The following is a 14,499-nucleotide window of genomic DNA, read 5'->3' as shown; positions in this document are numbered from 1 at the left end:
TCCTTTTCTTTAAACAAAAAGGATGTTGGAATTTTAAAATCAGGTTTGCACTGAATCTGTATATCAATTTGGGTAGAACTGACATCATAACAATATTTAGTCTTCCCAACCATGAACGGAATGTTTTTCCTTTTATTTGGCTAGACCTGCCTTTTGAAACAGCATAGAACAATATTACTTTTCTGACATCAGTATGAGCACTGGACTCAATTCTTTTCTGGTTTTGACTCTTGGTTGCCTGTGTTGATTTAAAACAAAATATCTTTTGGCAAAATCTTAAATTCAACATAACAACATCACTTGTACTGCTGCTTTTTCTTAATATCATTAAGTAGTTTGCAATGCAAAGACCTACCTACTTTTCTCAAATGGCTCAAGACAAAACATTATCATAGGAATTTCTAAAAATCAACTGAGAGAGAAAGAGAGAATAAAAACAACCTAAAAGAAAAATGGGCAAAAGACTTGAACAGGTACTTCACAAAAGAGGATATCCAAATAGCAAAAAAAAAAAAAAAAAGTGCTGAAATCATTAGTTAGGAAGAAATGCAAATTTAGACCACAATTTGTTATCCCTACATACATCTACCAGGATGGCTGAAATGAAAAAGAAAGGTACTAAGTGATGATAAGGAGGCAGAAAAACCCAAGTTCTCATAAAGCATTGGTAGTAGTGTAAATAGGTTACAACCATTAAGGAAAAACTTTACTAGCAACTACAGCTGAATATATGCCTACCATATCACCCAGTAGTTATATTCCTAAATATAGACCCAACTGGAATGCATCCATATGCATACTCCATTGTTCACAGCAGCACAATTTGCAACAGCAGTATCCTAGAAACTACTCAAATGCCCCACAGGAGAATAGAAAACTAGAGGTTTATTCACACTGGAAAACTATACTGTAGTGAGGATGAGCAAATACCAACAGAGATGAATCTTACAAACATAATAGTGAGTGAAAGAAGCCAGAAAAGGGACACAGATGTGGCTTAAGCAGTTGGGTACCTGCCTTCCACATGTGAGGTCCTGGGTTCAGTTCCCGGTGCCTCCTAAAAAAAGGAAGAAGAGCAGACACAGAGAGCATACAATGACCAGACACAGAGAGCGGACAGTAAGCACAACCAATGAGGGGAGGGGGAAAATAAATAAATCTTAAAAAAAAAATAAATCAGACAAGAGTATACATGATATGATTCCATTTATATATATATAATATTTATATTTACATATTTTATATATAAAATGCAAATACAGGCAAATCTAACTCATGGTGTTTGCAATATAGTGGTTAGTGGTTACCCTTGGGAAGATGGTTGGGTAATGAGTGGAAGGGAGAAAAGGGAAGCTTTTAGGGTACTGGTAGCATTTATCTTGGCACCAGTCACATGGATGTAGTTTGTGAAAATTTATCAAGCACTATAATCATATTCACTTTTCTCTGTGCAGATTTCAAAAAGTGAAAAATGAAACAAAAAACCCATACTTGTGTAGGTGCTCTTGCTGAGTACATCAGAAGACTGACAGAAAAATGCACAGGTCTACTAGTTACCTAGACAGGTCTAAACTTATCCTTGCATTTTAACTCATTTGCAGTGCTATGTATACATACATCACCAAAGCTCACGTTGTTTAGGAGTGCATGTCACAAAAGCAAGCATGCTTACAATCCCAAAAAGTTAAAAATTTCTGGTGAAAAGAAAGACAATAGGAGACCCAATAATGGCTGTCGGCCGCAAGCCAGCAGAGGGAAAGCATGAGAATTATTCTCATACTCTGCAAAGGAAAAGAGAAGCTTTACGGTTCCTTTCTTCCTCCTCTTCTTTTACCCAGTGTAAGCTCAAGCCTCCCAAAGTGGCATTTGAAAGTACCCCCCACAGCCAGAGAAATGCAGTGAGGGTTAAGAATGAAAGTTTATGTTTGTGAAAGATCCTGGGGCCTCTATTGTCTAGAAATGAAAGGAATGGTGTTTTTGCGGTGAAGCCTTACAATCTTGAGATTCTGATGAAGATGGGTGTGTGTGTAAATATCTGGGAGGGGGAGGATGGGGAGGTGTTTAGGGGGCCAGGGGATCTTTCAGTAGCTCCACAATTGACAGATGAGATTAAAACTCCAGCTACAGGAAAAGTCAGGGCCACTGACAATTGGAAATATTGACATGGGGCACAGAGGCCTCTAGGCTGGATTTAGGACCAGATGGGTAATAGGCTGACCTCCTCAGCTGTTCATCTTGATAATTAAAGTAAATCTTGCACCTGTGATACAAAATTAGCTCAGAAACCAAAGACAACCTTGAGTAAAGTACATTTGTTGCTTTGAACACAAAGGCTTACTATCAAGAGGCATCTACCTAGTTTAGGAAGCATTTAGTTTAGAGGAAGGACAAAAAAACAATTTCTGGTTCTTAACTCCTTGTCACCTGGGTTTATTTAAAAATTATTCAAGAACTCACTCTCAAACGTTTTCCCCAGGGAGCCAGATCTAGGTATTGCATTGAAATTCAAAGGCTGCAACTGAAGCCCTGAGGCAGCTTCCTGTGCAACAGGCTTCCATAGAACAGATAAATAAAAAAACCCCAGTTGGATTGGTGACCAAGATACCTGGGTTTAGTCCCATCTACTTCTAAGTGAACTCGGACAGATCTTCTTGCTTCTGTAAGTCTCCTCTGATCTATAAAATGGGGAGATTGAACCAGAGCTCTGGAATCCACATCTGTGAAACGTACAAATTTGTCAACTCACAGAGTGAAGGCAGAGATTATTGATGAAAATAGTTTCCAATGAGTGTTTTAAGACCCAGATGGATGGGGTCATATTAATCAAGATTTGTTAACTGTTTAAAAATGCTAGTATGCACAGAAATGATATTTTTGTAAAATTTCCCTTGCATGGCTAATATTTCTAACTTGCTAAAAATGTAGGCCCCAACAGAAGCTCACTTCGAGTTCTAAGCATGATCATTTCTCAATGAGAACTGAGTGTCCACCTACATGTGGAGAGTGTTTTATATCCAAGAGAAAAGTGAAACTCATGTGGAAAATCATTCGTTTAGACACTAAACTTTAAATATTTTCAAAGTATGGGTCTTATTCCTTTCATGACTAGCAAGGCTGACCACGATGTTTCGAATTCTAAATTAGTATTTTTGCCATGGTAAATAAGTAGTTGCAACTGAACAATTTTGAGAAGATTTTTGGAGAAAATCAGCCAACTGGAAACCTCCATGTATGATCTAACGGTCTTGGAGATGGACAAATAAAGGCTAGACCCTGCACAGGTGGAGAGCACGAGGGCTGAGCTCCACACATGGAATTGCTGTGGATCTGCCCCCTCACTAAAAATGAAAATGACCCAGTAGCTGTATCAAGTGTCTCCCTAAAAGGGTCATTCACAGTATATCCAATTCCAACCCCATCCATCAAGAACACCCGAACAATGAGGTCAGGGGTAGAAGGAAGAGAACAAGCGGCACTGTCACCACCCTACCCTTCAAATAAATAGTTTCCCTTCTTTCAGTTTCTGGAATTCAAGTACTCAAGTTGTTAAACAATATGGGGATTTAGGTGAATTTGGAAAAGCTAGCATTTTAATTCCTTTACTTTTAAGAAATACCTACAAGATATAAGCTTCAACTCCTAGCAAAGCCAAAACATCCTCTGCCCCTAATGTTTAACATCAATTCTGCTGATATGAGCTTTTCAAATATATACAGAAAAACAAAACAAAAAAAATAGATGAAAATGTTAATATATTTGACTGGCAGATGCTTGGTTTTTACTTCCCCTTCATGTTTACCTGTATTTTCCTAGTTTTCTAATAAATGTGTTTTTTATAACCAAGAGAATGAAAAGACTGAACAAGTCATTACATATTACTCTTCCTGAATAACAACTATTTAGAAGTACACAGCCAAGCAGCTGGATAGGAAAAAATACCAAAATGAATGGTGGTCGTTTATGGATGGCTTATGATGTTTTCTCTGTTAGACATTTTCTAAGTTTTCTGTAATGTACACTTACTGACTTTAGATAATCCCAAAAATAACCATCTTAAGATCTGGCTATCTGGTTGTGGCATTCAGAGAATCTAACTAAACAGCATGTCTGGCAATCACTAGAAAGTGGAACCACTGTAGAGGTGGAGCACTGCTGCTTTCAGGACGTGCTTGGAAATATGCAGATGTGTGGTGGTGATGGCCATGGTGGCCAAAGATAGTGTCCAGGAGGGAGACAGTGACTCAAGATACATTCCTCCCGTCTCCTCTGGAGGGGATGGGTTCTACCTGCCTCAGTATAGATTTCATTGCCAGTTTTGCAATCCTTTATTTGGGTCATAGTATACCCCGTTTTTTTCTCTGATGTTCTCCCCCAGCTTCCCAATAACTCCCACTCCTACCCCCACCCTTCCATGGCCAGGTGAAATGACAATGGGGACCTGATCTTCTAAGAGGGCAAGTCCCTCTCTTGACCAGAGTCTGGGCCATAATAGGAGATTGTACTTCTAACCTAGTGCTAACCCTTTAATATGTGAGAGAATCATGAGCCTGGTTTGAGAGCAATGCGGTTTACAGTGGTGATGTCTAGAATGGATTCAAGTACCCTATACAAAGTACCTAGGCTAGTAAGAGGGTAAATTTTTTGTCTTCTTATTCTCAGTGTCTATTATGACCCAGGAGTCTAGAGACCTAAATCAGTGGTCCTCAAAGAGTGATACACAGAACATCTACATATCACAATTATCTAGGGGTGCTAAATTATTCTTACAATTCCTGGACACTCCCAGAACCAAATAATCTCCATTTTAAATGTTCTTTACCTTATGAATATCCCAGTAAGTAAACATAAAGAATTGTAGATAGGCAGATTCTTTAAAATGATGCGTAAAATAAAAATATACCTGTTAACTATGGGCAATACTTAATGGAACTATCTTAATATTCTTTCATCAATTGTAACAAAGGGAACTACTGTGCAAAAAAAAAGGACAATTATAAAAAAGTGCTATCAATTGTAACAAATGTTCCAGATCAATGCAAGGTGTTGGTGGTGGGGTGGTGTATGGAATTCTACATTATTCTATAAAGCCACAGCTTCTCTAATAAAACAAAAAACTGGGTACTAAACCCTTAAAAAGTTAACATCTGAAATTAAAATCTATTGTAGCAATGATCTGTTGTTATTTATACAGCAGCAAATTCTTCTATAAATAAGCTCATTGAGGAAAAAGACATACTTAAACATATTTACCTTTCTCAAGCCAATGGTTTTCAAGGTCCAGCTCATCACTTATTGCCTTAAAAATTTTTTTCTAAAAACGGTTTATATCACCGGATCATTAGAAACAAACACTTCTGAGGCATACAAAGAATTAGGACTTCAAAGCTGCAAGCATCAATTGTCACTTTCTATTAATCATCTTTCAACTGCTCCTAGATGAAAAAGAAATTTCCACCTCACCTAAGGATTTTAGAGCAAAAAGGATGAGGCACATTTCTTTTGGCCTATATCCTTTTGGGTCTTTTCCCCATCTTCTGAGACTCTTCTTACTCCAGAATTCCTATTTTACCAAAAAAAAAGATTTTTTTTTATTCCCTTGCTATATGTGTCTCTCACTGGACCCCTTATACATAATTCCCACTTACACAAATTGCTCTGCTTCTAAGGAGAGCCCTATCTTTTAAGTAATTTTACCTAGGATTTTATATTTTAGGTTTGCCTAGAGTTGGATTCTCAGCTGGCTTAAAGGTATTTCCAATTTTTAAAAAATAATGGCCTGTGAGATAGGCTTAGTCTTTTTAAAGAAATATGCTTTTCAGAGAAATATCCTAAAATTTTCAAAGAATCACATTCATATAGACTTACATAATTTCAGAGAAGCTTTCTAATACAATTTAAATTAACAAGGATTTCAAATGTCTTCACCTCTATATTTGCACTCTGATGACACTCTGCCGTTTCAATTTCCATGGAAGCTTGACATTTAAAGAAGCTAATGTGAATCCTGACAAACTTGCTTAATTTATCTGTTCTAAGTTGATTTTTATATTCTAAGTTTTACCAAGCAGAATAAAAGGACTGTTTCAAGTTTTTTCAAGATTTAGGCAAAATACTGTTAAATCATTGTCTTCATTTAAGTGATGCCCCTATGGCAGGGTTTTTTCACTCTTGGCACTATGATATTTTGGGCTGGATAAATCTTGTTCTCAGTAACTGTCCTGTGCACAGTAGGATGTTTACCAGCATCCCTGGCTTCCACCCACTAGGTGCCAATAGGACATCCTCCAAATCCCACCTCCACACAACATCTGATCATCACAATGCCTCCAGACATTCCAAAATGCCTACTGTAGGAGGGTGGGAAAAGGTGTAGCAAAAATATCCCCAGTTGAGAATCACTATTCTAAGCCATACTATTTGTGCATCATTGAAACCAAAAATTCTACTAAAAAAAAGCCTCATTCTTCATTTTGACAAAGGAGGCATATAATGCAAGATGAAAACAAATGAAAACAAAATTTTCTGGAAGTGAGAACATATTTTAAAATATAATTGAATTGAGATTGCACACACTTCCCTTCAAATTGTAAAACTAAATATGTTGTAGATGTCAACAATGGTTCGCAAAAACCTTTGCTATTTCCATCACTTTATAAAACTAAAAATAACACCTAATTATGTATAAAGAAGAGAAAACAATGACTACTATCAATTTTATTAGCTGCAATATGCATTTGTAATTATATATTATAAATTACATATAACTTGTAATTACAACAAAAACTAATTTTGAAAAGTGTTTATTCAAGAATTACATAATTCCAAATATCTTCCAAAATACAGTTTTCTAGATTGCTACAAAAGAAAGCAAGTTCAATAGGAAATTTGAATCATTAAATATGTTTCACTAATATATACATACACAATGCCAAGCAATTAATATTTAGCCCTGGAATGCGTACCATGTTTTTTGTTTTTCTCATTAAAGGCTCAATCCAGCACTTTGTATAGGCTATGTACACCAGGCAAAGTTCAGTATCCGTTAAGACTTTGACAGTGGCTTCACCTTAAAGCTGTGGTAGTTTGTCTACAGGCGTGTCAAATTTGAAGTCTGTAGGAAATAGATCTGGAGCACGAGGATAAATCAGCCTGTAGGACTGTCTGATTGTAACATCAGCAACACCAGCAATATCTCCAATTTCTAAAAGACAAAAATTAAAATACTAAGTGTAATTCCACCCTACCTCTCTCTCCACTCACATTCCAATTTCTAACAAATATGGTAATATAAAATACCAAAGTAAAAATCAAAACCAAAAATAATAATAAAAAAAAACTGATGGAAATAATTACTAAAAAATAGAAAGCAGGCACTAAAGTCAGTAACTACAACAACAATAATGATCATACTTATTACCTCACAGGGCTGTCATTAGTATTAAATCATTTAATATGTGTTCAGGACATAGCTCTGAGTGAGAATTATTATATACTGGTTGTCATTATTTAGAACTGACTGTTCCTTTTTCTTTATCAAACTTTTTGAGGATCACAGAAGTAACCCATGAGTACATTTTTATAAAGAAATTAACTTTATACTTCTGTTTGAACGTTTCCCTGCAACTTTTCAACACACTTCTGTAAAGAGGACCTTATTAAAAACACAATGGGATCATACTATAGTTTATAACCTCTTTTCCCCCTCTACGTATATCTGAGATCAGTCAGCTCTATAGCTGTATATCATAATACAGATGTTTTCACTATTACAAAAACATACGTAAGCATATATATTGTGTTCACGTGAGCATTTCTCATCTGTTAGAGAATGCTAGGAATGGATACACTTTTTCCCTTTAAAGTCATTAAAAGTCACTTTTTTTCTTTTAAAAGGAAATCAGAGAGGACTTCCATTCGATAATATCTGATTAGTTATTATAAATACCTAATCAGAATGGATTTTTTTAGACATATTCCTTGATGTAAATTCACTTTACTATCTTTTCGGTCCAAATATGAGGTTTAACTATTTTCAGTGTGGATGCCTGAAAACAGTGAGCAATCAGCTAATTTTACTTCTCTCAATGTCACAGTATTCCAGATATAGATACTGATGAATATCAACTGGCTGCTGGGCAGTAAGAAAAGGGCCTTAAACTCAAGAAAACGCTTCATATAAAGCATAATGAAGCTGAACGCACTGAGATAAACATTTTTATGTTGCTGGTTAGCATAAGCTTTACGACTAGGCGTAAAGATAAGGGCAATCTATCTGGCTATTCCTCCTCAATTTTACAGAAAGACTCAAATTTTTCTTTAAAAAAAGGATGGAGGAAAAAGGGAAGGATAACTAATGGCTTGCATCCTCTTTCTATTCATTCCTCTATATTATATATTGCTTTCATCAATGTAGAAACTTACAGCCTAACCTTAAGTGAAGGGCTGTTCTGAATAGGGTTCACTGCAGCTAGTAATTCACAACTTTATTTTTATTTAGAACTGAATGCTCTTTTTTCTTGTTAATTTTTTGGGGTCACAGAAGTAATCCACGAATGCATGACTGTAAAGAAATTCACTCTATACTCCTGTTTCAAAGTTTGCCTGCAACCCTTTAGAAGCTTTAGAAGGCTGAACTACTTTTGTCTGCTAATTTCAGTATTTTATTAAGAAACTGTGAATACTTTTATTAAGAAACTGTGAATACTATAAGAAAGGAAAAAAGAAAAGCTTCACAGAAGATTAAAGTTTGATGGTCAACACACAGTATTTCAATCTGTAGGGTACTATGTGGGTAGTGAGAGAGCATGACAAAGGTAAATAAGAGGGTGGAGGTGGGAAAGAACTTCTAAAAATGAAAATTTTATTAACTGAAATGAAGTACTCAATTTAAAAGGGAAAAGAGAGATTGTTTATACATAAGATTTTGCCTTCAAACATTTTTATTTGAACCACTTAAAAGGCAAAATATTATATTTTCTTAAGTTTTGATGCAGAGGAAATATATCTTAAGTGGGATTCTGGATAATTTACCTGCCTAATATTTACAAATAGAAATATAATCACATATTATGTGCTTTCACAATTTCATTACCGCTGTTCTTGATGAAGAATCCTACCTTTTTGGGTCCTCTTTTCAGCGGAAGCCTGTGAGGCCATGTATATAGCTGCTGCTGCCACAGATATTGGGCTCCTTCCAGGAACCAAGTCCAATTCCACAGCTTTACGGGCTATATGTGTAGCTGCCATCTGTACTTGTTTAGGAAGACAAAGATTTGAACAGAACCTGGACATGAAGTCCCCAGTTGTAATCAAATCCACACTGGTTTCTAAAGCTTTCAAAATCAGTTTAAAACACCGACCAATTTCTTTCTTAGAAATTCGTGACACAGCACATATTTCTAAAAAAAAATGAGGAAAAAAAAATCCATGAAATCACACAGTTCATTTTAAATATACACCTTTACTGAAAGATGATATAAACTCATACGGTTCATTTTTAAGACTTTCTGATACAAATAATACACATTAATTGTAAACAATTCAACCTTGCCTTAAAGATGAAACCCTGATCCTCTCAGCGATACTGCCCATAGAGTTAATTCAAGTGTTTTCCATACTTGAAAGAAGTTAAAAAAGTTAAATTTATGTCAAACTTTCAAAATACTATATTCTCTGAAGTTTCAATTTATGCAAACAAGTTTCTTCAACTAGTCAACATTTTGGGAGGGGGGTTGTAATATTTTACTGTTTATTGTGTGGGTCTCTACTCACTGAGAAAACACCTATGACAAGATGAACACTTTCATAGTCTGTGGAAGCATGCCCAGGTGTGCCCTATCTCACATATACACCCCCCAACCTTGATGCCCAGCACCAGTAACCCTCCCCTGCCACACTGCCAGAAGAATATTTGCACCACTGCAGTTTTAACCACAGACCTACAAATCCCCAGAGTTCCTTCTTTCAGCCCTCCCCAAGTTCCATAAATAATCTAACCCCCCATGATAGTCACCTTCACATTCCAACACCATCAATCCCACTCTACATCTTTGCACCATCACTCCCATCCACTGCCAAACTACCCCCTTTCCACCTTATCATATATTTTGTCCATATTGAGTATCAGCTCACCTATCTCCTCAAAACCTATCTTCCAGACTAACTCTAGCTGAGTCTGCTCAATTTGCTTTGGTCATTATCAGTGAGGTCGTGTAATATTTAGCCTTCAATGACTGGCTTGCATCACTCAACATAAGGCCTTCAAGATTCATCCATATTGTCCCATGTGTCAATACTTCATTCCTTCTTACAGTTGAGTATATTCCACTGTATGCATAAACCATAATTTCCTTATCCATTCATCTGCTGATGGACAATTGGGTTTATTCCAACTTTTGGCAATAACAAATAATGCCACTATGAACACTGGTGTGCATGTATCTGTTCATGTCCCTGCTTTCAATTCTTCTGGGTATATACCCAGCAGTGAGATTGCTGGATCGTATGGCAGTTCTATAATTAGCTTTCTGAGGAACCGCCAAACTATCCTCCACAGTGGCTACACATTTCCACCAGCAGTGGAGAAGAGCTCCCTTTCCTCCACATCCTCTCCAACTCTTGTTCTGTTTTTTTAATAGCTGCCAGTCTAAAAGGTATAGAATGACATCTCATTGTAGTTTTGATCTGCATTTTCCTAATAGCTAGTGATGCTGAGCATCTTTTCCATGTGCTTTTTAGCCATTCATATTTCTTTGGAAAATGGTTCCCAAATGTTTTCTCCCATTGTGTAGGCTACCTTTTCACTTTCTTGACAAGCTCCTTTAAAGGGCAAAAGTTTTTAATTTTGAGGAGGTTCCATTTATCTATTTTTTCTTCCAGTGATTGCACTTAGGGTGTAAAATTTATGAAACCATTTCCTACTACAAGCGTCTCATAGATGCTTCCCTACATTATCTTCTAGGAGCTTTGTGGTCTTGGCTCTTATATTTAGATCTTTGATCCATCATGAGTTAATTTTTGTACAGGGTGTGAGATGGTGATCCTCTCTCATTCGCTTAGATATGGACATCCAGTTGTCCCAGCACCATTTGCTGAGGAGGCCATTCTGTCTCAGTTGAGTGGGCTTGGTGGCCCTGTCGAATATCAGTTGACTGTGTACTTGAACTCTCAGTTTGGTTCCATTGGTCATTATGTCTATCCTTGTGCCACTACCATGCATTTTTCACCACTGGAGCTTTGTAATATGCTCTGTTTTTTTTTAAATTTTATTATACCTTTTAAGAGACATTGGGGATGTTGCTGGGACCTCGTACATGGGAAGCAGGCACTCAACCACTGATCTAAACCTGCTTCCCTGTAGTATGTTTTATTTTTCTTTTTAATTTTTTTTAAGGTGACTTAAGGCATTAAACACAATTGGGGGGTAGGCAAGGAAGAATTTATTAAGAAACAAGAAAAGGAGAAAAGTACGCAGTCTGAGATATGGACTGCAGGCATATTACAGAGTGACATGCCTGTAGTATATTTTAAAATCAGGTAGCATGATTTCTCCAATTCCTTTTTTCTTTTTCAATGTTTTTGGCTTAGGGGATCCTTGCCCTCCAAATAAATTTCATAATTAGCTTTTCCAAGGCAGTAAAAAAATGCTGTTGGAATTTTTATTGGGATTGTGTTAAATCTGTAAATCAATTTAGGTAGGAGAGACATCTTAATGTTTAGTCTCCCAATCCATCAACATGGAATATTCTTCCATTTATTTAGGTGTTCTTTGATTTCCTTTAACAATATTGTGCAGTTTTCTCTGTATAAGTCATTTATATCTTGTTATTCCTAGATATTTTAGTTGCTACTGTAAATGGAATTTTTTCGTCTTCCTCCTCCTCAGATGGCTCACTATCAGTGTACAGGAATGCTACTAATTTTTGTGTGTTGATCTTATATCCTGCCACTTTACTGAACTCGTTTATCAGCTCTAGAAGCTTTGTTGTATATTTCTCAGGGCTTTCTACACATAGGATGTCATCTGCATGGATGCTTTTTATTTCTTTTTCTTGCCTCAGTGCTCAAGCAAGTACTTCTAAGATAATGTTAAATAAGAATGGTGACAGTGGACATCCTTGTCTTGTTCCACATTTTAGAGGAAAAGTCTTTAGGATTTCACCACTGAGTATGATGTTAGCTGTGGGTTTTTCACAGGAATAGTTTCCTTCTATTCCTATCATTTTAAATCTTTTTTGGTTTTTTTTTAGGAAGTACTGGGGATTGAACCTGGGACCTCATATGTGTAAGCCAGGTGTTCAACCACCGGGTTACACCCGCTCCACTATTCATATCATTTGAAGTGGTTTTTATCAAGGATGTTGTAGTTTATCAAATGCTTTTTCTGCATCAATAGAGACGATCATGTGACTTTTTTCTTTTGATGTGTAATGTGATGTATTACACTGAATGATTTTCTGATGTTGAACCATCCTTGCATACTAGGGATAAAACTCACTTGATCATGGTGTATAATTTTTTGATGTGTTGTTGAATATGATTAGCAAATATTTTGTTGAGGACTTCAACACCCAGGTGCATTAGAGAATGGGCTGCAGTTTTCTTTTCTTGTGGCATCTTTATGTGGCTTTGGTATTTGTGTAATGTTGGCATCACAGAATGAGTTAGGAAATGTTCCCTTCACTTGCTGTGATTGGTTTACTGAGTTCATACATTTCTTCTTCCTTCAATGTAGGCTGCTTGTGTGTTTCTAGAAATTTGTCCATTTCATCTAAATTATCTATCTTGTTGGCATACAATTTTTCAAAAGTATCCTCTTATGATACTCTTTATTTCTACAGAATCATTGGTGATAACCCCTTTCTCAGTTTCTATTTTACTTATTTACATCTTCTCTTTTTTTCCCTTTATTAGTCTAGCTAAAGGTTTATCAATTAATCTTCTCAAAAGAACCAGCTTTTTTTTTTGTTAAAATTTTTTAAGTTTTTAAAAAAAATTTCTCAAGTTCATTAGTTCTGCTCTTATTTTTCTTATTTTCTTCTTTCTGCTTGCTTTGGGATTAGTTTGTTGTCCTTTTTCTAGTTTCTAGTTTCTCCAGGTGTACAGTAAGATCTTTGATTTTAGCTCTTTCTTATTTTTTAATATAAGCATTTATGGCTATAAATCCCTCTCTCAGCACTGTTTTTGCTGCATTCCATAGGTTTCAATATGCTGTGATCTCATTTTCATTCAAGTCAAGGTAGTTACTGATTTTTTTAGCAATTTCCTCCTCGACAACCAACTGATTGTTCAGGAGTATGTTGTTTAACTCCCATATATTTGTGCCTATTCTGGTTCTCTGCCCCTTCTTAATTTCCAGCTTCATTCTGTTGTGTTCCAAGAAATTACTTCACATAATTTCAATCTTTCTGAATTCACTGAGACTTGTTCTATAACCCAGCACATGATCTATTCTGGAGAATGATCCATGTATACTCAAGAAGAATGTATATCCTTCTGTATAGGGTGTAATATTCTGTGTAGGGGGTAATATTCTGTTTAATCTATTAGGTCTAGATCCTCAAACATATTATTTGATATCTCTGTTTCTTTACTGACCCTCTGTCAAGATGTTCTGTCTAATGGTGATAATGGTGTACTAAAGTCCCCTATTATAATTGTAGAGGCATCTATTTCTCCATTTAGTTTTTCCAATGTTTGTCCTGTGTATTTTGGGCCACCAGGGTTAGGTGCATAAATGTTTATAATTGGTCTTTCTTGATAGATTAACCCTTTTAATAATATACAGTCATTTTTTGTCTTTCATAATAGTTTGCATTTAGTCTTTTTCCAGTAATAGTGTAGCTATTCCCATGCTTTTTGTCTGCATGTAAAACTGTTTTCCAACTATTCACTTGCAACCTCCATGTGACCCTGGGTCTAAGGTGAGTTTCTCTACAAACATATAGATGGGTCATATTTCCTTATCCATTTTGCCAATCTTAGTCTTTTGATTGGAGAGTTTAATCCACTAATATTCAATGTTATTACTGTCAAAGCAGTACTTACATTAGCTATTTTTTTCTTTAGGTTTATATGTGTCATATTTTTTTAATTTCTCTTTATCTTTTTAGTTATTCTTACTGATAATCTTCCTTTCTATACTTTCCTCTAAGTTTGTTTCTCCTGTTTTTATCTTTTCAACCTGCAGAACTCCCTTTAGTATTTTTATTGACAAACTCTCTTAATTTCTATTATCTGTGACTATTTTGAACTCTCCCTCATTTGTGAATGACCGTTTTGCTGGATACAGAATTCCTGGCTGGCAGTTTTTTGCTTTTAACACTCTATGTTATACCATTGCCTTCTCACCTCTGTGGTTTCAGATGAGAAATCGGCACTTAATCTTATCAAGCTCCCCTTGTATGTGATTTCTTTTCTCTTGCTGTTTTCAGTATTCTCTCTTTGTCATAAGTGTATGACAACTAGATAGGTATATGGTCTCATGGTAGGCCTGTTAGG

General features: G+C 35.9%; 1 protein-coding gene across 1 annotated transcript in view; it reads right to left on the bottom strand.

Annotated features, from left to right (window-relative positions):
• Nucleotides 1–6,699: 6,699 nt before the first annotated feature.
• GTF2B (general transcription factor IIB) overlaps nt 6,700–14,499 on the bottom strand; it is a 39,241-nt gene continuing 31,441 nt past the window's right edge. The window contains exons 6-7 of the mRNA XM_004469696.4: nt 9,117–9,398; nt 6,700–7,201 (exon numbers count right to left, since the gene is read on the bottom strand). Of these exons, the coding sequence (XP_004469753.1) occupies nt 7,068–7,201; nt 9,117–9,398 (416 nt within the window). The 3' untranslated portion in view covers nt 6,700–7,067. The remainder of the gene's footprint in view (nt 7,202–9,116; nt 9,399–14,499) is intronic.

This window comes from Dasypus novemcinctus, chromosome 9 (assembly GCF_030445035.2).
Source record: "Dasypus novemcinctus isolate mDasNov1 chromosome 9, mDasNov1.1.hap2, whole genome shotgun sequence".
NCBI lineage: Eukaryota > Metazoa > Chordata > Mammalia > Cingulata > Dasypodidae > Dasypus > Dasypus novemcinctus.
Note: the sequence above shows the minus strand (reverse complement) of the source record. Positions and strands in the feature narration are given on the sequence as shown.